General features: G+C 36.2%; 1 protein-coding gene across 4 annotated transcripts in view; it reads right to left on the bottom strand.

Moving 5' to 3' along the window:
* The window catches only part of LOC101890401 (alpha-1,6-mannosyl-glycoprotein 2-beta-N-acetylglucosaminyltransferase), a 92,223-nt gene that overhangs the window by 15,001 nt on the left and 53,770 nt on the right, over nt 1–23,452 (bottom strand). For 2 of the 4 annotated variants that reach the window (XM_059118897.1, XM_059118901.1), the window contains exons 3-11: nt 16,317–16,416; nt 16,124–16,255; nt 15,931–16,059; nt 15,616–15,833; nt 11,223–11,375; nt 11,065–11,153; nt 10,750–10,895; nt 6,356–6,516; nt 1,413–1,802 (exon numbers count right to left, since the gene is read on the bottom strand). In XM_059118897.1, the coding sequence (XP_058974880.1) occupies nt 1,413–1,802; nt 6,356–6,516; nt 10,750–10,895; nt 11,065–11,153; nt 11,223–11,375; nt 15,616–15,833; nt 15,931–16,059; nt 16,124–16,255; nt 16,317–16,323 (1,425 nt within the window). In that variant the 5' untranslated portion in view covers nt 16,324–16,416. Of the gene's footprint in view, nt 1–1,412; nt 1,803–6,355; nt 6,517–10,749; nt 10,896–11,064; nt 11,154–11,222; nt 11,376–15,615; nt 15,834–15,930; nt 16,060–16,123; nt 16,256–16,316; nt 16,417–21,559; nt 21,732–23,452 lie in introns of all 4 variants that reach the window. The other 2 variants (XM_059118903.1, XM_059118908.1) reach the window with 2 other exon arrangements.

Raw genomic sequence — 23,452 nt, 5'->3', positions numbered from 1 at the left:
TTTTGCTTTCATTCAATAAAATAAAAAAAATGTAAAAATTACGGCGTTTGAATTTGTTGCAGTTTTTTTATCTCACCCTGTATATTAACCCATTTCTTCCGAAATTCCCCCATAGAGGGTCAACAGTTTGATTAATCATAACGAAAGGCGGCTCATAGATTCTGTCGGTCTGACCATGTATTTTTGTTAGGAAACTACATGTCGCATTTATTGTTCAATTAAGTTGAAATGTTGCACACACTGTTCTTTCGGCTCAAGGAGAAACACCATTGAAAATGGTCATAATCGGTCCATATTTAAATATAGCATATGCCGATTTCACGTTTATTGTGCAACAGGTACGTAATATATACCAAATGAAGCTAGGGGTATACATCTGTCGACAAAATCGACTGATACTATGTATAGATATATATATGAATTCCTGGCGTTAAGGTAAGACTTAGGCTTTTGACTTCTTTTAGGGCCCAGATTAGAATTTTATTACAAAGAAATATGTATATTTTCAAAAAGCACCAAAAACACCCCTTTGTTGACTCGCTTGAGGGTTAAAATTGATCACCAAAATAATCCTGGAATTATTATGTGTAATGTTGCCGAAGACACTGTATACCTGAATTACATGTATGTCATGAAATCGTAATCCTAAAATATCAAAAAAAGATGTGAAAGAGGGGATATCTTGTCTTGTTTTGCATAGCCAATATGCTGATTTACGCCTTCAATCCACTCGACTTCGAAAACACATTTTATGGTTTTTCAAGAATTTCACTGGAATTTTCCCATATTTTTCGATGTCATAACGTACTTTTCACATTTCTTTTATTATGAAATAATTTTCAACAGACAAATATCCTACAGTTTTTGTTTTTTTAAACATTTTTGAATTGAGTGACTTCAAAATTGAAACGATATAGTCGACCTCTGCTGATCCGATTTTTTTCGAAGATAAACGGCGAGAGCATTTCGTTGTCTATATTTTCATGTGTCTATGTCTATACCTTTATTTGTCTATGATTGAAGTACTTCAAACTGTTCCGAGAGCGCGAGAGAGAGAGAGAGAGAGAGTGAGTAGATCTTATGAAATGTTAATGCAGTTAATGAATTGACGGCTGATGATGATAACACCTAAATGTAAGGGAATTTAAATGACATTACATAAGTATTTGAATGTGTGCAGGTGAAAATATGGATTTCAGTTTTAAAAGATAATGTTTTCTTTTTTACAAACTAAACTAATATAAAATATGAGAGAGAGAGGGAGAGAATGAGCAATATTTTACACATACAATATAATATAATACAAACAAATGGAAGAAAAATAATGGAATCTAATATATTTACTTTTTGTGATTTAAATAAAGAGAAAAAAGAGAGACTGAGAGAGAGAGAGAGAGGAGAGATAGTTATACCTTCTGATAGACAGAATACAATGATGGCAAGACATGATAACTCCACGTCTGTTGTGCACCCTGAGTTTGAGAAGTGCTTTTGGTTGTGGTGCTCGCTGAGGTTGTGATGAGAGAAGAGGTGCCATGTTGTTGTTGCTGTTGTTGTGAATTGGGATTTGTATCACCCACATATGATTTCAAATTCTGACTAGTTTTTGTCTTTTGTTCATTATAGAATTTATGATTGTTATTGTTGTTGTAGTTGTTGTTATTGTTATTGGATGATGTCTTTAAAGCTGTTTGCGATGATATTTGTAGTGATTTTCTATTCCTATGATATCCTAAGAGATTGTTAGACGACAACAGCGAAGTAGATGCTGGCGCAGCATTGCTAAATGATTTCTGCTTGGACTATATTCAATGGATAAGAAAAACAAAAAAAAAGGGGTGGGGGAAACGTAATGATGATGGTGGAGGAGGGATTAGAAATGTCGTACGGCACGCGAATTTTACACGTTACACAAACGAATTCAGGCACAGACACGCACAAACCGGTGATGATTTTTTTTTTTTTTTTTTGATTTTTGTTTTAGAAAATTATTTTTTTTTAGGGGAAATAAAATAAACAGACATGTAAAACACATCAAATGTTTTTTTGTTTACAAAGGACAAGGAAATATTTATATAGTATTAAAAAAAAAATTAAGAAAGAGAGAAATGTCATTGTTGTTGTTAATAAATAAATACAGATATAAAGTAGAATCCAGATATTTTGTTTGAATTGTGGGAAATTAAGGCACCTTGAGTGACTGACTCTTAGAGTACTTTTACACTTACAAAGGCGAGCGGATTTCAACTGTCATATCCATTGCGTATACGTCTCTAATCTAGTGGGATTCATTTGAGGCATGGTAGAAGAATACAGGCAGATGCATCAACGTCTAGGAACATTGATATGCCAAAAAAAAATTAAAGGTTTCTTCAAAAATAAGTAGACGTACACATGTTTTCCTATACGAGCCCAATTGGAGGTTGTTTTTGATATGCATTTTTTTTAAATTTCTACAAAGTTGAAAAAAAATTCATTCAAAAATTTGAATTCCAAAATTGGTTTGACAGTTTATTGCTCCAACAGCTGCGTCGATACGACTACTACAGGGTGAGATGAAAAAACTGCAACCAACTTCAGACTTCTGTCATTTCTAAACCTCTCGTCCGACAGCTGTTAAAATTAATCCAGTGACAGCACATTATATTGTTTACAAGCCTACAAAAGCATTTTGGTGAGAATTGTCCAGAAAAAAAGTTATTCGTGATGGAATTCAAGCGTGATAGTGAGATTTCTTTATATTTGGCTGGAAAACCACAAGTAGCTATCGTTAGAGCACTCCAGCATTTAAATGTGAATAAATCTTTTGAGTCTCGTACCATCGCTCGTTACCGTGATACTGGTAGCGTAGCACGACGTCAAGGAAATGGACGCAAGAGAACAGCAACATAAACAGAAATGGTTGGAAAAGTAATGAAGTGACTTGATCGAAACCCGCGTCGCAGTGGCCGAAAAATGGCTCGTGAGCTGAACATATCGCAATATTAAATTCGGCTAATATTGAAAAATGAGCTCGGGGTAAAGCCACTGAAATTCCGAAAAGTGGAACAGCAACATAAACAGAAATGGTTGGAAAAGTAATGAAGTGACTTGATCGAAACCCGCGTCGCAGTGGCCGAAAAATGGCTCGTGAGCTGAACATATCGCAATATTAAATTCGGCTAATATTGAAAAATGAGCTCGGGGTAAAGCCACTGAAATTCCGAAAAGTGGAACAGCAACATTAGCAGAAATTGTTCGAAAAGTAAAGAAGCGACTTGATCGAAACCCGCGTTGCAGTGGCCGGAAAATGGCACATGAGCTGAACATATCGCAATATTCCATTCGGCAAATTTTGAAAAATGAGCTCGGTGTAAAGCTATTGTAATTCCGAAAAGTGTAAGTGGACGGAAGAAAACTGCAACATCAGCAGAATTGTTTCGAAAAGTAAAGAAGCGACTTGATCGAAACCCGCATTGCAGTGGCCGAAAAATGGCTCGTGAGCTGAACATATCGCAATATTCCATTCGGCAAATATTGAACAATGAGCTCGGGGTAAAGGCATTGAAATTCCGAAAAGTGGAAGTGGACGGAAGAAAACTGCAACATCAGCAGAATTGTTTCGAAAAGTAAAGAAGCGACCTGCTTTGCAGTGGCCGAGAAATGGCTCGTAGGCTGAACATATCGCAATATTTCATTCGGCAAATATTGAAAAATGACAGCAGACATTGAAATTCCAAAAATTGCAAGAACTTACACCGCAACTGAAAGAAAATAGACTCAAAAGAGCTTAAGAGTTTCTTCGCTTGGCCGAAAGTGGTGAACTGCCGAATTTGGTTTTCTCCAATGAGAAAACATTCCTTATTCTGCAGTTTGTAAACAAACCAAATGGTCTTGGCAAAGAGGTCAGCTGAAATGTGCACCTTCGGTTGGCCACCAGAACTCAAGCGCCGGCCATGGTGATGGTGTGGGCCGCCATTACAACCGATGGTCGCTCTCCGCTCGTATTAATCGACCGTGGCATCTGAATAAATGCCGAATATTATCGCGAAAATATTCTGGAGGGTGTATTAGAGCCTTGGGCACGCAAACATTTTTGCCGCAGACATTGGACATTCCAACAGGACTCAGCACCATCGCACTCAGCATGCGCCACCCAAGAATGGTTGCAAAATGAGGTTCCTCGCTTCAAATATTGAAAAAATGGGCTCGGGGTAAAGCCATTGAAATTCCGAAAAGTGGAACAGCAACATTAACAGAAATGGTTCGAAAAGTAAAGAAGCGACTTGATCGAAACCCGTGTCGCGGTGGCCGAAAAATGACTCGTGAGCTGAGCATATCGCAATATTCCTTTGATATTCCAAAAAGTGCAAGAACTTACACCGCAACAGAAAGAAAATGGACTCAAAAGAGTTGCTTCGCTTGGCCGAAAGTGGTGAACTGCCGAATTTGGTTTTCTCCGATGAGAAAACATTTGTTGTCCAGCAGTTTGTAAACAAACGAAATGATCGTGTTTACTTGGTCAGCCGAAAATGTGCACCTTCGGTTGGCCACCAGGACTCAAGCGCCGGCCATGGTGATGGTGTGGACCGCCATAACATCCGATGGTTGCTCTCCGCTCGTATTAAACGACCGTGACATCAGAATAAATGCCGAATATCATGGCGAAAATATTCTGGAGGGTGTATTAAAACCTTGGGCACGCAAATATTTTGGCCGCAGACCTTGGACATTCCAACAGGACTCAACACCAACGCACTCAGCACGCACCACCCAAGAATGGTTACAAAATGAGGTTCCTCGCTTCATTTCCAGCGCACAATTGCCACCAAAATCTACGGATACCAATCCGTTGGACTATTGTGTCTGGAGTATTTTGGAAAGCAAGGTTGGCACTAAAAACAAAAGTGTCGATCACCGCAAGCAAGCGCTTCGCAGGGAATGGACCAAAATTCCGCAGAGCAACATTCGGGCAGCGTGTGACGGTTTCATTGGCCGTTTGAAGGCCATAATTCCTGCCAAAGGTGACCGATTCGACCAAATCTAAAATTATTCTAAAATTTTATGCTATTTCCGACATTTTTATACCCTACACCACAAGGTGGTCAGGGTATTATGTCTTTGTGCATTTGTTTGTAACAGGCAAAAGGAAACGAGATAGACCCATACTTCCTTTTGATGATCTGCATAGAATCACTTTCTGAGTTGATTTATGCATGTCAGTCCGTCCATCCTTCCGTCTGTCCATGTATTCTTGTGAACAAAATGCAGGTCGCATTTATTATCCGATTGAGATGAAACTGTGCACAAATCATTTGTTTGACCCAAGGACGAACCCTATTGAAATTGGAGATAATCGGTAAAAATTTAGATATAGCTCCCATATATATCTTCGTCCGATTTGCCTTTTATTGTGCACCAAACGTGTAATATCAGACCGAATAGTATGGAATTTTTCACATACAACCAAATTAGGTCTGAAAATAAGTACGCCAAATTTGATCGAAATCGGTTCAGATATAGCTATAGCTCCCATATATATTGTTCATCCGATTTGTTATTTTTGTACTCCGCAGCCGTAATATGCACCCTGTAACAACAATATTTGGGGAAATATATCAAATACAGTTCAGAAAGATCTTTGCCAAATTTTATCGAGATCGGTTCCGATTTGGATATAGCTCCCATATATATTTTTATCTGATTTCAAATTAATTTCGCATCAAATGGGCAATACAAGTCCGAATTTAAAAGATACAAATGCTTCGGCATATTTAGTCTTTTGAACTTTAAATTATAATTATAATCATAGCGTGTGTGATTGAATTCTCCCATAAAAACTTTTAATTATTAAGTGGAGCTCAACTAAATTAGCAAGGTGGTGTAGGGTATCATAAAATCCGCCCCGCCCGTCTTTAGGACTTTCTTTACTGGTTTTGCTTTCATTCAATAAAATTAATATATATATATATATATATATATATATATATATATATATATATATATATATATATATATATATATATATATATATATATATATATATATATATATATATATACTTTTGAGGTTATGTTTTTTTTCCAAAATATCTGGATTCTTTTTTTTAATAATACAAATACATATTTATAAGAGAAATAAAAAATTAACGTTTGTTTTTTTGAAATGAAACAATGAATTTTGCACATTAAAAAAGTTGTTTTTTTTTTTCAACCAAAAAAAAAGGAAAATATTTTCATAAAATGCAAAACATAATTTAAAATTAGAAATTGTTGTTAATTTTATGTTAAAAAATTTTTTTGAATGTCACTTTAGTCTTTTTATGTGTATTTGTTAGTAATATTAGTTAATTTTTGTATTTGTTTGGCTTACTCACCTTGCTATTGTAGGTGTAGTAGTTGAAGGTTTTCAAATACGTGCCCAACGACAGTATATTACATTGGGGACACAGATCTGCTGTCCGCCGCTGCATCATTTCCAGCAGATATAGGAAATCTTCGGCCACATAGTGATCCTCTTCCAGGAATAGCACCAGTCCTTATAAAAAAATAATACGATAGGAAAAATAAAACAAGATAACACAAGATATTCAATTTCAAGAGCCTATATAACGTTGTGTGATATATTATTTTAAATTAACTGTGATTTTAATTATATTTTTTTTATTATAACTACAGGGTCGACGGACCTTTGGGCCCTTTGGGCCCATTCCAATTGACGAGGCTTGTCCGCAGGCAATATTCTTTGCGTCAATTGAATTTTGTACGGGAACAAATGCAAATCAATGCGAATAATCCGTTGTAAAGTGGACCGAGCCATGCCCAACACTGGCTCGTACGGCAGCGATATTCTCGGCCGATCGCCTTGGTCGACTTTTATATGGCCTCTTCGGATTAGAAAGAGTCTTACCAGTCGAAAATTTTTCGTATAAACGCTTAATGGTGTTCTTAGAAGGCGCACTTCTCACATTTTTTAATGTTTTAAAAGCACGTTGAGTTTTCACAATTGACTTCTTCTGTTGAATGGAAATTTCAACTATTTCGCGTGGCGTGACGCTTCAAACGCGGTATGTCATTAAGCGATGTGACATCTCTGTCAAAAGTTATGGCGTTGCCAGATGGGTCCGTCGAATATGGGCAACCCTGTATACGCTGTGAAGTCTTTTTATTATTAAAAAAAAAAAATTAAAATGTGTCAGTCGGGTTTGCCGACAAATGTATACCCTAAGGCAATGTTCGATTATTTAAATTTTTGGCTCTCTATAGATTAGGATCCGAAGGAATGGGCCAATATTGTCCATTTCGTATCGGCCCTTAATAAATATGATATAAAGATTGCGAAGTGCCTGGTTTGGACTATACTGGTTATTTCCTTCAATTTATAAGCGATTTTGGATAATTTTTAGAAAATGTTAAAATGTGCGTGAGTTACCAGATATAGTCGACCGAAGTATTCCATTTTTATAACCTCCACCATAGTTTGGAGGGTATATTAAGTCTCTCATTTCGTTTGCAACACCTTGAAATATACATTTTAGACCCCACAAAGTATATTTATTTTTGATCAACATAAAATTCTATGTCGATTTAGCGATGTCCGTCCGTCTGTCCGTCTGTGGAAATCATATTCTAGCTTCCGAACGAATTGAAGTAGATGGATAAAATTTTACTCGAATATATATTATATCCGCAGGACTTTTGGTATTGAGAATGGGTCATGTAGGACCACGTTTTGGTATAGCCCCCAAATAACGGTACCTCTCGATATTCGGTATTTGGTTGATTTTAGCGGCATTATTCCCCGGAATTATTTCAAATTTGGTATTTGATGTTCTTAATGGATACTACAGCCTATGACAGAAAATTATCTGTGCAGGTCCACGTCTTCGCATAGCCCCCATATAACGGCACCTCGCGATATTCGGTATTTTGATGATTTTAGCTACATTATTCAGCGATTTTCTTAAGTTTCGCATTTGAATATTGTAATGACTTATGACAAAAGTTACCTATGCAGGTCCATGTCGTCGTTTAGACCTTAATACAACAGCTACATTCGGTATTTTTAAGATTAAAACGGATTTTGTATTTCAAATCTTGAACTCTATGTGGGGGATGTACCACTAGGAATGGTCCTATCTCTATCATCTTTATAGCAGAACTTGTGTTGATAGAAATATTGAGATGTACCAAGTTTAAATGGAATCGGATGTTAATTTCGCGTTTTATGAGCTTCGTGGATATTCACAATTTTGACCCTTGGTGGGGGAGGCACCAGAAAGAGTGCGCCGATATGTCCCATCTTCACAGCAGATCTGGTGTTAGTAGAAAATATGGGATGTGTGAAATATGAATAGAACCAGATGCTTATTTCGGATTTTATAATCGTTTTGGTTATTTAAAACTTTGACCCCTTGTGGAGGAGGTAACAGTAGAAATGGTCCGATCTCCACCATCTTTATAACAGATCTTGTATTGGTGGAAATATTGAGATGTACCAAGTCTGAATGCGATCGAATGATAATTTCGCGTTTTATGAGCTTCGTTGAAATTCAAAATGTTGTCCCTTTGGACTGGATGCTTATTTCCGATTTTATAATCTTTTAGATTATTCAAAACTTTAATCCTTTGTGGGGATGTATCAGAAGGAATGGTCCGATCTTTACCATCTTTATAACACGTCTGGTGTTCATAGAAATATTGAGATGCACCAAGTCTTCAATGGAATCGGTTGTTAATTTCGCATTTTATGAGCTTCGTGGATATTCAAAATATTGATTCTTTGTGGGGAGGTACCAGAAAGAGTGCGCCGATATATCCCATCTTCACAGCAGTATTGGTATTAGTAGAAAAAATGGGATGTGTGAAATATGCAGAGAACCGAATGCTTATTTTGGATTTTATAATAGTTTTGGTTATTCTAAACTTTGACTCTTTGTGAGGGAGGTACCAGAAGGAATGCTCCGATTTCTACCATCTTTATAACACATCTTGTTTTGATGGAAATATTGCGATGTGCGAAGTCTGAACGGAATCGGATGTTAATTTCGTGTTTTTTGATCTTCATGGATATTCAAAATTTTGACCTTTTGTTGTAGGTATCAGAAGGAGTGGACCGATATATTCCATCTTCACATCTGACCTTGGGTTAATACAAATATTGTGATGTGTGTAATTTGAAGACAACTGGACTTATATATTTATTTATAAGAGTTATAATGGTTCAAAATGTTGATCCTTTGTGGGGGAGGTACTTGATGGAGTGGGCTGATATTGTCCATTCTCGCACCTGACCTAGCACTGATGCAAATATTGGGATTCGCAAAGTTGTAGCAAAATCGGATTATCCTTTCTCTTTCTGTGCGGTAAATTATTTTCTATGAAAATATTGACATTGAATGGGGGAGGTACCAGAAGGTGTGGCCCGATATTGCCCATCTCCGAACTTGACAAAAATTTCATAATAATATTACGATGTACCAAGTTTGGATCGAATCGGATACTCCCTTCGAGAGTTGTCGTGCGCACTAGATAGCAGACAGACAGACAGATGGACGGACAGACGTCGCTAGATCGGCTCCAAGTAATACCATTGAAACAATGGTCTGACCCCAACACCAGAACTCAGAAAAATGCTGTAGATTCACGCAAATCCAATTTATACCAAACTTATTATCATTTAGTACACAAAAGTACAAATTTCCAAAAGCTTCTACATATCCTATAAAACAGTAATATTAAGTTCATATTTCGGGATTCAACTCCAGTCGGTTCACACAAATCCGAATTGTACCAAATTTAGTACACATAAGAACACATTTCAATAACAAAGAAAGAAATCTTATTACCCAATTTCAGGATTCCATACTTATCGATTAGTACAGATAAGTACGAATTTTCAAAACTTTCTACATAACCCAATCCTACACTCCAACAGTAATCTTTTTTTTTCCAAATTTCCGGATTCCAGCTCCATCGCTTCATCTAAAGCCAAATTGTACCAAATGTAGTACATTTTAGTACATATAAGTACAAATTTCCAAAACTACCGATATCAGACAGTCCAATAGTAATTTTATTTCTAAATTTCAGAATTCCAACTCTATTGGTACTCCCAAAATTTGAATTGTACCAAACTTAGTACCATTTAGTACACATAAGTTCGAATTTCCAAAACTACCTACATTTCTCAGCTCTAGAAAGTAATAGTAGCCTCATTTCTAAATTTTAGAATCCCAGCTCTATCGGATCGCCCAAATCGTAAGTTTACCAACTTTTATACCATTTTCTACTTTTCGTGCACATATGCAACAATTTCGAAAACTTCTTCCATATCCCAGTGCTACACTTCGCCAGTAATCCTAATTTCAAATTTCAGGATTGCTGCTCCATCCGTTTCTCCACATTCAAATTGAAATACCTCCTTACATCGACTCTACTCCTCAACCCTGATTCCCATTCCAAATTCCAAGATTTTTACTCTAAGCGTTCACATGATACGGAACGGTACCAAATGTAGTACATTTTAGTAGTTTTTGTTCACTTTTAGTGCGAATTTCCTGAAACCCTTTGGTACATCTATCATACACGCCATCAGTGATCTTCATTCCAAATGTAAGAGTTCTGGCCCTACTGGTTCCTCAAATACAAAGGGTACCATATTTAGTATCTTTTAATACATTCCGTACCGTTCTGGTACAAATTTCCGAAAACCAGCCATATTTTAGTAATGCAGTAATTACTTTACTCTTTTATCAATATAGATAATCACCTGTATGATATTTTGTAACTTCCAGCTGATCGAATACCCGATTCGCCTTCCACCACCAATGATGTTTGGTCTGCGTAAATTTGGCCTCTCTATAGTGGCCATATAAGTCTGGATACAAGGCGTTGTTGCATTTCCGAATGATTGCTCTGTAAGTAAATAGAATTAAGAAAAACAAATGTTTTAATAAAAACAACAATAATGGGATTAAGCCTGACTATTTTGCAACAACGAAAAAAAATATATAATTAAATAAATTTTCAAATTACAAATGAATTATGAATCTCAAAAATTATAAACCAACAACTTGAAACTTACTGATCTTTTTTAATATCACGTGGACAATCATCCGGATCAACGCCAGGAAATTCATTTGGATGTGTTTGTATTGAATATGGATAAAATATCTGAAAATATTATAAAATAAATTAAAAATTTCGAAATCGGAATTTTAAAATGCCTGCAATTTTACTCACTTGCATTACTTTGCAAAAGTCTATACTCTGGACTAAATCGTTAATATCTTCATCATAAAAATCATGTGAAAATATTAATAGAACTCTAGAAATATCACGAGCCTGTGCCAGGCTCACGATCAAATGGCGTAGGTATATAATACGAGTATGAACCTGAAAGAGAGGAGGAGAGAGAGAGAGAAAACACAATTAATTAAATTTAAGAAAAATATAATTTTTTTAAAGAAGAAATTAAATTTTGTAATTAGAACAGGCAAAGATACCCAACACCCGTAATGAATATAGGCTTATATTGGAAATTTATGTGAAGTATGATATCCTATAATCGTTATATAATACGTGTTACGGCTTCCGACTGGTAGAACTTTAAAATCGAATGGAACTGTTTATAAGAGCTATATGTTGATCTTGATCGATTTCCATTAAATTTGTCATATGTGATTTTTACAATAAACCTCAAATGTCATTGCTATAAGGAAGCTTTAAATATAAAATCGATTAAAACATATACATGAGCTATGGCTTTAGATATAGCCATTTTCATAAAATTTCAAAAATTAAAAATCGGTTCCCTCGGTGCTCAAATTATAATATAACAAGTAAAAAAGCATGTACGTTCAGCCAGGACGAACTTTGGAGGCCCTCCACCATTTTAAAAGAATTTTGAAATTTTCAAAACATTAAAATTCGTTAAAATTCTGTTAAAATCGTTAAAGCGCCGAAATATGAGAAGTCGCATTTATATTGGGGTCTATACGAAGACGTGGATCTGGACAAACCATTACAATATTCCAAAACGAAACTTGACAAAAATCCGATGAACAATAATGTAGCTAAAATCATCAAAATATCAAATATAGGAAGGTACCGTTATATGGGGCTACACAAAGAATAGTACCTGCATAGAGTATTTAATTTTCTGTCACAGGCTGTAGTGCCCATTAGGAACTTCAAATAAAAAATTTTAAGCAATTCCGCCGAATATTGTACCTAAAATCATAAAAAAATTAAAAATAAAAAAAAAAAAAACTGAAATGCTGTCATTTTAACAGCTGTTAAAATTATTCCAGTGATTGCTCATTATATTGTTTACAAGCATACAAAAGATTTTTGGTGAGCATATTCCAGAAAAAGTTATTCGTGATGGAATTCAAGTGTGATTGTGTGATTTCTTTATATTTGCCTGGAAAACCACAAGAGGCTATCGTTAGAGCACTCCAGCATTTAAATGTGAATAAATCTATTGTGTCTCGTAACTTCGCCCGTTACCGTGGTACTGGACGCAAGAAAACAGCAACATCAGCAGAAAAGGTTCGAAAAGTAAAGAGGCGACTTGTTCGAAACCCGCGTTGCAGTGGCCGAAAAATGGCTCGTGAGCTGAACATATCGCAATATTCCATTCGGCAAATATTGAAAAATGAGCTCGGGGTAAAGCCATTGAAATTCCAAAAAGTACAAGAACTTACACCGCAACAGAAAGAAAATAGACTCAAAAGTGCTAAACAGTTGCTTCGCTTGGCCGAAAGTGGTGAACTGCCGAATTTGCTTTTCTCCGTTGTCCAGCAGTTTGTAAACAAACAAAATGATCGTGTTTACTTGTCAAAGAGGTCAGTTGAAAATGCAACTTCGGTTGGCCACCAGAACTCAAGCGCCGGCCATGGTGATGATGTGGGCCGCCATAACAGCCGATGGTCGCTCTCCGCTAGTATTAATCGACCGTGGCATCAGAATAAATACTGAATATTATCGCGAAAATATTCTGGCCGCAGACCTTGGACATTACAACAGGACTCAGCACCATCGCACTCAGCACGCGCCACCAATAATGGTTACAAAATGAGGTTCCTCGCTTCATTTCCAGCGTACAATGGCCACCAAAATCTCAGGATACCAATCCGTTGGACAATTGTGTCTGGAGTATTTTTTAAAGCAAGGTTGGCACTAAAAAAATACCAGTGTGTCGATCACCTCAAGCAAGCGCTTCGCTTCGGGAATGTGCCAAAATACCGCAGAGCAACATTCGGGCAGCGTGCGACGGTTTCATTGGCCGTTTGAAGGTCATAATTTGTGCTAATGGTGACCAATTCGAACAAACCTAAACTTATTCTAAAATTTGATGCTATTTCCGACATTTTTGCTTTCATTCAATAAAATTATGGCGTAATGTGGGTAAAATCATCAAAATGCCGAATATCTGGGGGGTACCGATATATGGGGCCAATACGAAGACCTGCACCAGCATAGACAATTTTCTGTCATAGGCTGTAGTACCCATTAGGAACTCTAAATATGAAAAGTGAAACAATTCTGGTGAATAATATCTGTAAAACCATAAAAATACCGAATATAGGGGGGCTATACGAAGACGTGGACCAGCATAGACAATTTACTGCCATAGACTGTAATGCCCATTAAAAATTTCAAATACGAAATTTGAAACAATTCCGGGGAATAATGTGGCTAAAATCATCAAAATACTGAATATCGGGGGGTTCCGTTGTATGGGGGCTGTCATGGACTGTGGAACCCATTAGGAACATCAAATATGGCATATGAAATAATTCCTGTGAATATTGTTACTAAAATCATAAAAAAGCGAATATAGGGAGGTACCGTTTTATGGGGGGTCTACACGATATTGTGTAGTGAGACAATACTCTTCCAGGGAGTAAATATACAATATCGGGGGGCACCACTGTTAGAGTACTATACGATATCGTGGATCTATAAAGACAATTCTCTTTCAGAGGGTAAAATACTCACGGAGAACTCCTTGTGTAGAATTTCAGACAATTCCATTAAAAAATCAAAAGTTCGGCCCGGTGGAGCTTATTATACCCTACACATTTGTGCATTTGTTTGTAACAGGCAAAAGGAAACGAGATAGACCCATAGTTCCTTTTGATGATCTGCAGAGAATGACTTTCTGAGTTGATTTATGCATTTCAGTCCTTCCGTCTGTCCATGTATTCTTGTGAACAAAATGCAGGTCGCATTTACTATCCGATTGAGATGAAATTTTCCAAATTACATTTGTTTGGCCCAAGGACGAACCCTATTGAAATTGAAGATAATCGGTAAAAATTTAGATATAGCTCCCATATATATCTTCGTCCGATTTGCCTTTTATTGTGCACCAGACGTGTAATATCAGTCCGAATAGCATGGAATTTTCAACATACAGCCAAATTAGGCTTGCAAATAAGTATGCCAAATTTGATCGAAATCGGTTCAGATATAGCTATAGCTCCCATATATATTGTTCATCCGATTTGTTATTTTTGTCCTCCGCTGCCGTAATATGCACTCTGTAACAACAATATTTTGGGAAATATATCAAATGCAGTTCAGAAATACATTTGCTAAATTTTATCGAGATCGGTTCAGATTTGGATATAGCTCCCATATATAAGTTCGTCCGATTTACATTTGATTGTGCCCCAAACGTCTAATATTTGCCCAAATGGGATGGAATTTGGCACATACGACCGAATTGAGTCTAGAAGCTAGTATGCCACATTTGGTGAAGATCGGTTCAGATATAGCTATAGTTCCCATATATAGTGTTCATCCGATTTGTAGTATTTGTTACCCACAGCCGTAATATGCACTCTGCAACAACCATATTCAGGGAAATATATCAAATACAGCTCAGAAATATCTTTGCCAAATTTTATCGAGATCGGTTCCGATTTGGATATAGCTCCCATATATATTTTTATCTGATTTCAAATTAATTTCGCACCAAATGGGCAATACAAGCCCGAATTTAAAAGATACAAATGCTCCGGTATACTTAGTCCTTTGAATTTTAAATTGTAATTATAATCATAGCTTGTATGATTGAATTCTCCCATAAAAACTTTTAATTGTTATGTGGAGCTCTACTATATTAGCAAAGTGGTGTAGGGTATCATAAAATCGACCCCGTCCGACATTAGGACTTTCTTTACTGGTTACTTTTGTACTTGTTTAAATAGCCGATTCATATTTTTTTGGAAATCCCAGATAGTCCTTCAAATAAAAATAGTTGATATTAAATATTTTTGCTTTAATAGTCCTTAAAAAAGTATTCTAACAAAAATCCACGATAGGAGCTGTGATAATTCCTTAAAAAATATACCTTAAAATCCACGATTTAATCTCTGATCATCCTTCAAATTATTATCCTAAAAAATCAAAATTGTCACAAATTCAAACCCTTCCTCTAAAAGTCCTTCTTTCAAAATTCACCATGTTTTGTGTTACCCTTTAAAAATATATTCTCAGAAAAATGATTTCTAATATCCAGCTGTTTTGAATAAATTATTCACTATTGGCCCAATAATCATTTAAAACTAATTTAAGAAAAATTGAAATGAAAATGAGAATTATCACACACTTAAACACTTACTTGTATTACAATTATCACAGAATCATTTTGTAACGGACCAAAGGTGTATTCATTTAAAACTAATTGCATGTCATTATATTTGGCAATTTGTCGTTTAATTTCACTGATATTTGGTGGATGATATAAATCGACAAAACTAACCAAGCCACCACCGCCACCAACACCACCGACACCTCCACCGGCCAACATACCGTTAATTAGTGTACCATTTTGGTGTACTGTGAGAGGGAAGAGAGAGTGAGAGGGCAAAAAGAGAGACAAAGGATATACATAATTAAAATATTCGAATATTCTCCTTTCTTTTCGTATACTTACAACTGGCTGCTAAGGTTTGATTACGTGTCTTGGGCTGCAGGAATTTGTGTAGCACCGATGGCACCATCGACAGTATGGCATCAACCGAGTCATTGGTCGGTTCTGTTAGCAGAGGATCACGGGATTCAGCTGTAATTTAGTTTCATAAAAAATCATTTCTAAAATACAGAATTTCGCATTTTCTGCTACTCACGAAAATTAAAAGCATGCAGCTGCAGGAATAGAAATATTACAAGGGTTATCACAATAATGCCACGCAAATAATAGGTGTTCCGCTTGCGATGCAATGTCCCCGTATTGGGTAGGGCCAATGGTATGCGACGACCTGGAAAAAAATACCAAAAGAATTTAAATTGGGACGAGGGCGTCATCTTGAGCCAACATACCTCTCATGATGTTGGAGACGGTACTGTCTTTTGTGTGTTTGGGGTTTTTAGGTGTTGCCTTGCGTAGAGAACTTCTAAATTGCCTTTAACATCATTGTATCTGCAAAGATATGACATGATAAGATGTAATATTAGTAGTGATAAGGTGCAACAATGTATTGATTAACATATCTAAGGAACGTCAAAATATCTATCCTCTAATATTTGTTAATGTATTTTTAATAGACGACTATTCCATTTATTTTCAATTCGAAAAGACCCACCTCTGGCACAAGAAAAATACGATCAAAAAGAAGTTAAAATATATCAGTCGGTTTTGTCGACAGATGTATACCCTCAGCCAATGTTCGATTATTTAAGTATATTTTGACTTCTGTTATGATTATTCAAATTGTCGAACCTCTATGGAGTAGGTTCCGAAGGAAATGGCCAATATTGTTCATTTCGTATTGGATCTAAATAAATATGATATGAAGTAAAAAAGCAGCCAAGTTCAGCCTGCCAGAAATTTTAATATCCTTCACCATTTCGAAAAATTTCAAAATAAAAAACCGAAAACCACCACTTTAATGAAACCCGTTATATGGGGGCTATATGAAGACGTAGACCAGTATACAAAATTTTTGGTTATAGGCTGTAGTACCCATTACGAACTTCAAATACGAAATTTGAAATAATTCCGGTAAATAATGTCGCTAAAATCATGAAAATACCGAATATCGGAAGGTACCGTTATATGGGGGCAATACGAAGATCTGGACCTGCATACAACATTTTTTGCCTTAAGTTGTAGTACCCATTAGGATCTTGCAGTATGAAATTTGAAACGATTCCAATAAATAATGTTTCTGAAATCGTCAAAATACCGTCTATCGGGAGGTGCCGTTATATGGGGGGCTATACGAAGACGTAAACCTGCATACAAAATTTTTGGTACCCATTACGAACTTTAAGTACGAATTTTGAAACGATTCCGGTGAATAATGTCGCTAAAATCATGAAAACACCGAATATCGGGAGGTACCGTTATGTGGGGGCTATACGAAGATCTGGACAACATTTTTTGCCATAGGTTGTAGTACCCATAAGGATCTTCCAGTAGGAAATTTGAAACGAAGACTTGGGTCTTGGATCTATACGAAGACTTGGATCTGCACACAAAATTTTTTGTCATTTCCGAACTTAACCTGCCTACTGGTAAACTGTGCATGTATGCAAAATTTTAGCCTTTTATCTCAATTCGTTCGAAAGATAGCGTGATTACAACAGACAGAAGGACAGACAAAATTTAGAATTAGAATTTTACGCTGATCCAGAATATATATACTTTGTAGGGTCTATTATGAATATTTCAAGGAGTAACATACGGAATGACAAAGTTAATATACCCTCCATAGAATATTAGATGGTATAAAAATATTTCGACGTGCCAGATTTCGACTTTATTTTGTTACATCCTTAACTTTATATGAGATATGTGATAATTTTTAGAAAATGTTAAAGTGCGCATGCATGATGTACCAGATATAGTCGACCGAAATATTCCACCTTCATACTTCCTCTCATCATACAGATAAAAATATTGGTATGGACAAAAAAAAACTGTATCCAACTTCAGACTGCTGTCATTTCTAAGCCACTCGTCCGACAGCTGTTAAAATGATTCCAGTCATAGCTCATTATATTGTTTACAAGCGTACAAAAGCATTTTGGTGAGAATTTATCAGAAAAAAAATTATTCGTGATGGAATTCAAGCGTGATAGTGTGATTTCTTTATATTTGTCTGGAAAGCCACAAGTGGCTATCGTTAGAGCACTCCAGCATTTCAATGTGAATAAATCTTTTGTGTCTCGTATCATCGCTCGTTACCGTGATACGGGTAGCGTAGCCCATCCTCAAGGAGGTGGACGAAAGAAAACAGCAACATCAGCAGAAATGGTTAGAAAGGTAAAGAAGCGACTTGATCGAAACCCGCGTCCCAGTGGCCGAAAATGGCTCGTGAGCTGAACATATCGCAATAAACCATTCGGCAAATATTGAGAAATGAGCTCGGGGTAAAGCCATTGAAATTCCAAAAAGTGCAAGAACTTACACAGCAACAGAAAGAAAATGGACGCAAAAGAGCTAAAGAGTTGCTTCGGTTGCTTGGCCGAGAGTGGGGAACTGCCGAATTTGGTTTTCTCCGATGCGAAAACATTCGTTGTCCAGCAGTTTGTAAACAATCAAAATGATTGTGCTTATTTGGCAAAGAGGTCAGGCGAAAATGTGCACCTTCGGTTGGCCGCCAGAACTCAAGCGCCGGCCATGGTGATGGTGTAGGCCGCCATAACAGCCGATGGTCGCTCTCCGCTCGTATTAATCGACCGTGGCATCAGAATAAATGCCGAATATTATTGCGAAAATAACAGCCGATGGTCGCTCTCCGCACGTATTAATCGACAGTGGCATCAGAATAAATATGCCGAATATTATCGCAAGAAGGTGTATTAAAGCCTTAGGCACGCAAACGTGTTGGCCACAGAACTTGAAAATTCCAACAGGACTCAGCACCATCGCACTCAGTAAGCGCCACACAAGAATGGTTACAAAATAAGGTTCCTCGCTTTATTTCCCGCGCACAATGGCCACCAAAATATCCGGATACCAATCCGTTGGACTATTGTGTCTGGAGGATTTTGGAAAGCAAGGTTGGCTCTAAAAAATACCAAAGTGTCGATCAACTCAAGCAAGCGCTTCGCCGAGAATGGGCCAAAATACTGCAGAACAAAAATCGGGCACCGTGTGATGGTTTCGAAGGCCATAACTCGTGCTAAAGGTGACAAGTTCGAACAAATGTACGCTTATTCAAAAATTTGATGCTATTTCCGGCATTTTTTGCTTTCATTCAATAAAATTTAAAAAAAATGTACAGTTTTTTTTATCTCATCCTGTATATTTACTTATTTATACCCACAACCATGTAGCAAGGTAGGGAATATATCATGCTGTCCCTCATGAAAATAACGACGTCATTTGTGTTTGGAACCAATCCTTTTCAGGAAATTTGGAGTCGAGTCCATCTGCTTGTAGAGTGCGCACTGCAATTCTGAAAAGGCTGCGTCCGAATTGGTGTAATCTTGTCATATTTTAATATTTCTATCCAACTTGGATCGAGAAGGCGCATGTAAGAGCGCAAAATTACCGAAATAGAGGGTGAAAGTTCCTTCTCTTCCACATTTTTTGAAATATTTGGATTGAGATTTCTTGGAATCCGTTGACTTGAGGTATAAAGTGTCTTCGGCAATATTGCAAAGAAACAAGTAAAAAAGTATTGATCGGTTTTGCTGATAGATGTATACCTCAGCCAATGTACGATTATTTTAAAATATTTTGACCCTCTATGGAGTGGGTACCGAAGGAATAGGCCAATATTGTCCATTTCCTATCGAACCTAAATAAATATGATATAAATATTGTGACGTGCCAGGTTTGGACTACACAGACTACTTCCTTCACTTTATAAGAGACATGTGATAATAATGTTAACATGTGCGTGAGGTACCAGATATAGTCGACCGAATCAGATATAGTCGACCCATCTTCAGAGCAGATCTTAAGTTAGCAGAATTAATAGAATGTGTAAAATAGGAAGAGAACATACTGCTTATTTCGGATTTTATAATCGTTTTGGTTATTCAATACTTTGACCCTTTGTGGGGGAGGTACCAGGAGGAGTGGTCCGATCTGTACCATCTTTATAACAGATTTTGGTTTGGTGTATATATTTAGATGTGCCAAGTCCGATTGGAATCGGATGTTAGTTTCGCGTTTTATGAGCTTCGTGGATATTCAAAATGTTGACCCTTTGTGGAGGAGGTGCCAGAAGGAGTGCGCCGATATATCCCATCTTCACAGCAGACCTGATGGTAGTAGAAATAATGGGATATGTGAAATATAAAAAAACTGATGCTTATTTCGAGTTTTATGACCTTAATGGATATTCAAAAATTTGACCCCTTGTAGAGGAGGTACCAGAAGGAATGGAGCAAAATTTTTTAAATTCGATTTCCAGAAGGAGTGGACCGATATTACCCATCTCCAAACTCGATCTAAGTTGGATAATAATATTACGATTTACCAAAGTTCGAACTAAAAAGTGTTATCGTACGCACCAAGCAGACAGACGGACGGTAGGAAGGGCGGACATCGCCAGATCAACTCTAAATGTCCTGAAATGGATTTGGTCCAAAGAGACCAAAGAGATCAAAGAGACGTTCTGTCCGTTTCAAATGATATATACCCTCTGAGGGTATAAAAAAATTAAAAGACCTCTTGCGGAAAATCGTGATATTTTAAAGAATATATTTTGCTTGGTCTGCCAAAACAAAGATCGAAATCGACAATTTTGTCTTTCTGAACAAAAACAGAAGAAGCTTTTAAAGCATGTCTTCATGGACCACCTAATCAAAAATACTGGGTATGTTAGAATATCTTTAAGATTTTTTTGTAAAAATCTATTTTATATATATAGTATCGTGCATTTTTATAAGAAATTTTAAAAATCGCTTCTTAACTAAAATTCGTAAATATTCAAAGGAATTTTTTCAAAAATGTCCTTACCGAAAATCGTGGATTTGTTAAGAATATTTATAAGATTTTCAGGCAAAAAACTACTTTCTTTATTATACTCTAAGCCCAGCCTAACGAAAAATATCATACATTTTAAGACAATTTTTAAGGGTCTCTAAACGAAAATCTCGCTTTTTTTTAGGCACATTTCTCAAATATCTCCCGCAAAACATGGATTTTCAAAGAAAATTTTTTTTAAAGACTTTTTATGGAATATTTCTATCCTCATTTTTTTTAACGCTTTGGCGAAAATCGTGGAAGATATTGCTTATTTTTAAGGAGCTCTTTGGCGAAAATCGTGAATTTTTTAAGAAATTATATTCAAGTGTCGCCTTAAGGAAAATGGTGGATTTTGAAGGAATATTTTCAAGTTTTTTGAGGATTTTTCCAAGAAATTAATATTTATTGCACATAAATACCGCTTTTCCAAAATATTTTTAAGGACATCATTCCATATCGTGTATTTTGTAATAATATTTTTAAGGACTTCCTGATTTACTTGGTTTGACTTTTGACCAATATTAAGACTTTTTTAAAGATAGTGGATTTTTTGAAAATTTTTACCGACCTTTGAGAATAATAAAAACTAAACATTTTGAGCGCATATGATTGTTATAAATGATCGACGACTTACCTCTGGACAGAAATTGAGAATGTTTCCAAGGAATTTGGGAAAAAACTTCCTTGCAAATAATCATCGATTTTCAGAATGTTTTCAGGGATTTCATGCCATCATATCGAACATAAAGAATTTTAAGGACTTCCTGACTTATTTTATTTAGGAACTTTATTGACCAATGCTTCGTCTAGAATTTATAAATTTAATTTATGTTAAACGGTTAATTTCATATCAAAAGACATATGTTCGTATGTGCAATCACATTCAGAAATAACATACAACTTGGTTGCGACACAACCACACCATTATCCCACATTTGTACAACATTCAAGGCAACTGACATTTCTTGTACGGTCGGTGTGACGGACGGACGGACTGGTTGATAACAAATCTATCAAAATTTGTGTCAGACTATCTATGACAATGACATTCGTTCGTTTGTTCTCTCGTTTATTTTCTGCTTTGGTTTTGATTGTTTCCACGATTGTGTTCGGAGAACTTTCTATGGCATTGTTGCGTGGTTGATGACACTGACATTGTTGGCTGCTGGTTTGGGGTAGTGATGGAGGCTGCTGCCGGTGGTAAAGACTTAACCGCCAACGAACCAAACCATCCAACCAACCAAACAATAACCATTTTCAAACTTTTATTAAATGTGTCATTTTCATAACAACAATTTATGTTTTGAATTGTGTAAAACACATACAAACACGCACAAGCAAACACATGTCCTTATGAACACATACACATGTCCTTATCAGCATACATACATATGTATATCCTTATGCTATGCACACAATCAGTAATTGAAAAAACGAAATCAGACGGAGAGAGAGATAAATGTATGTGTGCGTGCACTTGACAGTGCATCATCATAACATTATGAGAGATGTATTTGTGTGTGTGTGCGTAATTGACTAAGTAGTTATCATTGGTTGAAAATTCAAAGAATTTTATGTTATGACAATTTATTTTGTACTTTTGCATAAATCAAGTGGAATCAATTATTTTTAATCAAAAACTTTTCACAGAATGTACATAGATGAAGAATAATGCGGAATATTATCTATATATAACACTGTTAAAGGAAACAAGTAAAAAAGCGGTAAGTTCGACCGTGTCGAACTCTGAATACCCTCCAACATTTGGAACCAATTTGGAAATTTTCACCGAAAAAGCTGTTATATTGGGGTCTATACGAAGACGTGGATCTGCATAGGCAACTTTTGTCATAAGCCATTACAATATTCAAATACGATATTTAAAAAAAAAAAATCAGGTGAATATTGAAGTTAAAATCTATTAGGAACTTCAAATACGAAATTTCAAACAATTTCGGCAAATATTCTACCCAAAATCGTCAATGGCTTAACCCCGAGCTCTTTTTTTAATATTTGCCGAATCGCTTATTGCGATATGTTCAGCTCACGAGCCATTTTTCGGCCACAGTGACGTGGGTTTCAATCAAGTCGCTTCTTTACTTTGCGAACCATTTCTGCTGATGTTGCTGTTTTCTTTCGTCCACTTCCTTGACGATGGGCTACGCTACCCGTATCACGGTAACGAGCGATAGTACGAGACACAAATGATTTATTCACATTTAGCATACTCGTCCAATTGTACCCTGTGAAAATATACTTAAAAGTTTCACCATTTATATAGATTAGTATTATTATTAGAAGTTCTTGAATTGATTAAAAAAAAAAAAAAAACATGTTTTCATGTTTTTAAAATATTTCCACTATTTTTCTTCAAAAATCCAGAAAAGTGGGTCTATTTTACTCATATTCACGATGTGTGAAGGTTTAACCTTCATATGTGTTGGAGCAATGTTGTAACATTTTCCAACGCCGGATAGAAATATTAAAAAAATGGCAAGGTTACACCAATTCGGATGCTCCCTTTCAG

The sequence above is a fragment of the Musca domestica genome, unplaced genomic scaffold (assembly GCF_030504385.1).
Source record: "Musca domestica strain aabys unplaced genomic scaffold, Musca_domestica.polishedcontigs.V.1.1 1, whole genome shotgun sequence".
In the NCBI taxonomy this organism is placed as follows: Eukaryota; Metazoa; Arthropoda; class Insecta; order Diptera; family Muscidae; genus Musca; species Musca domestica.
Note: the sequence above shows the minus strand (reverse complement) of the source record. Positions and strands in the feature narration are given on the sequence as shown.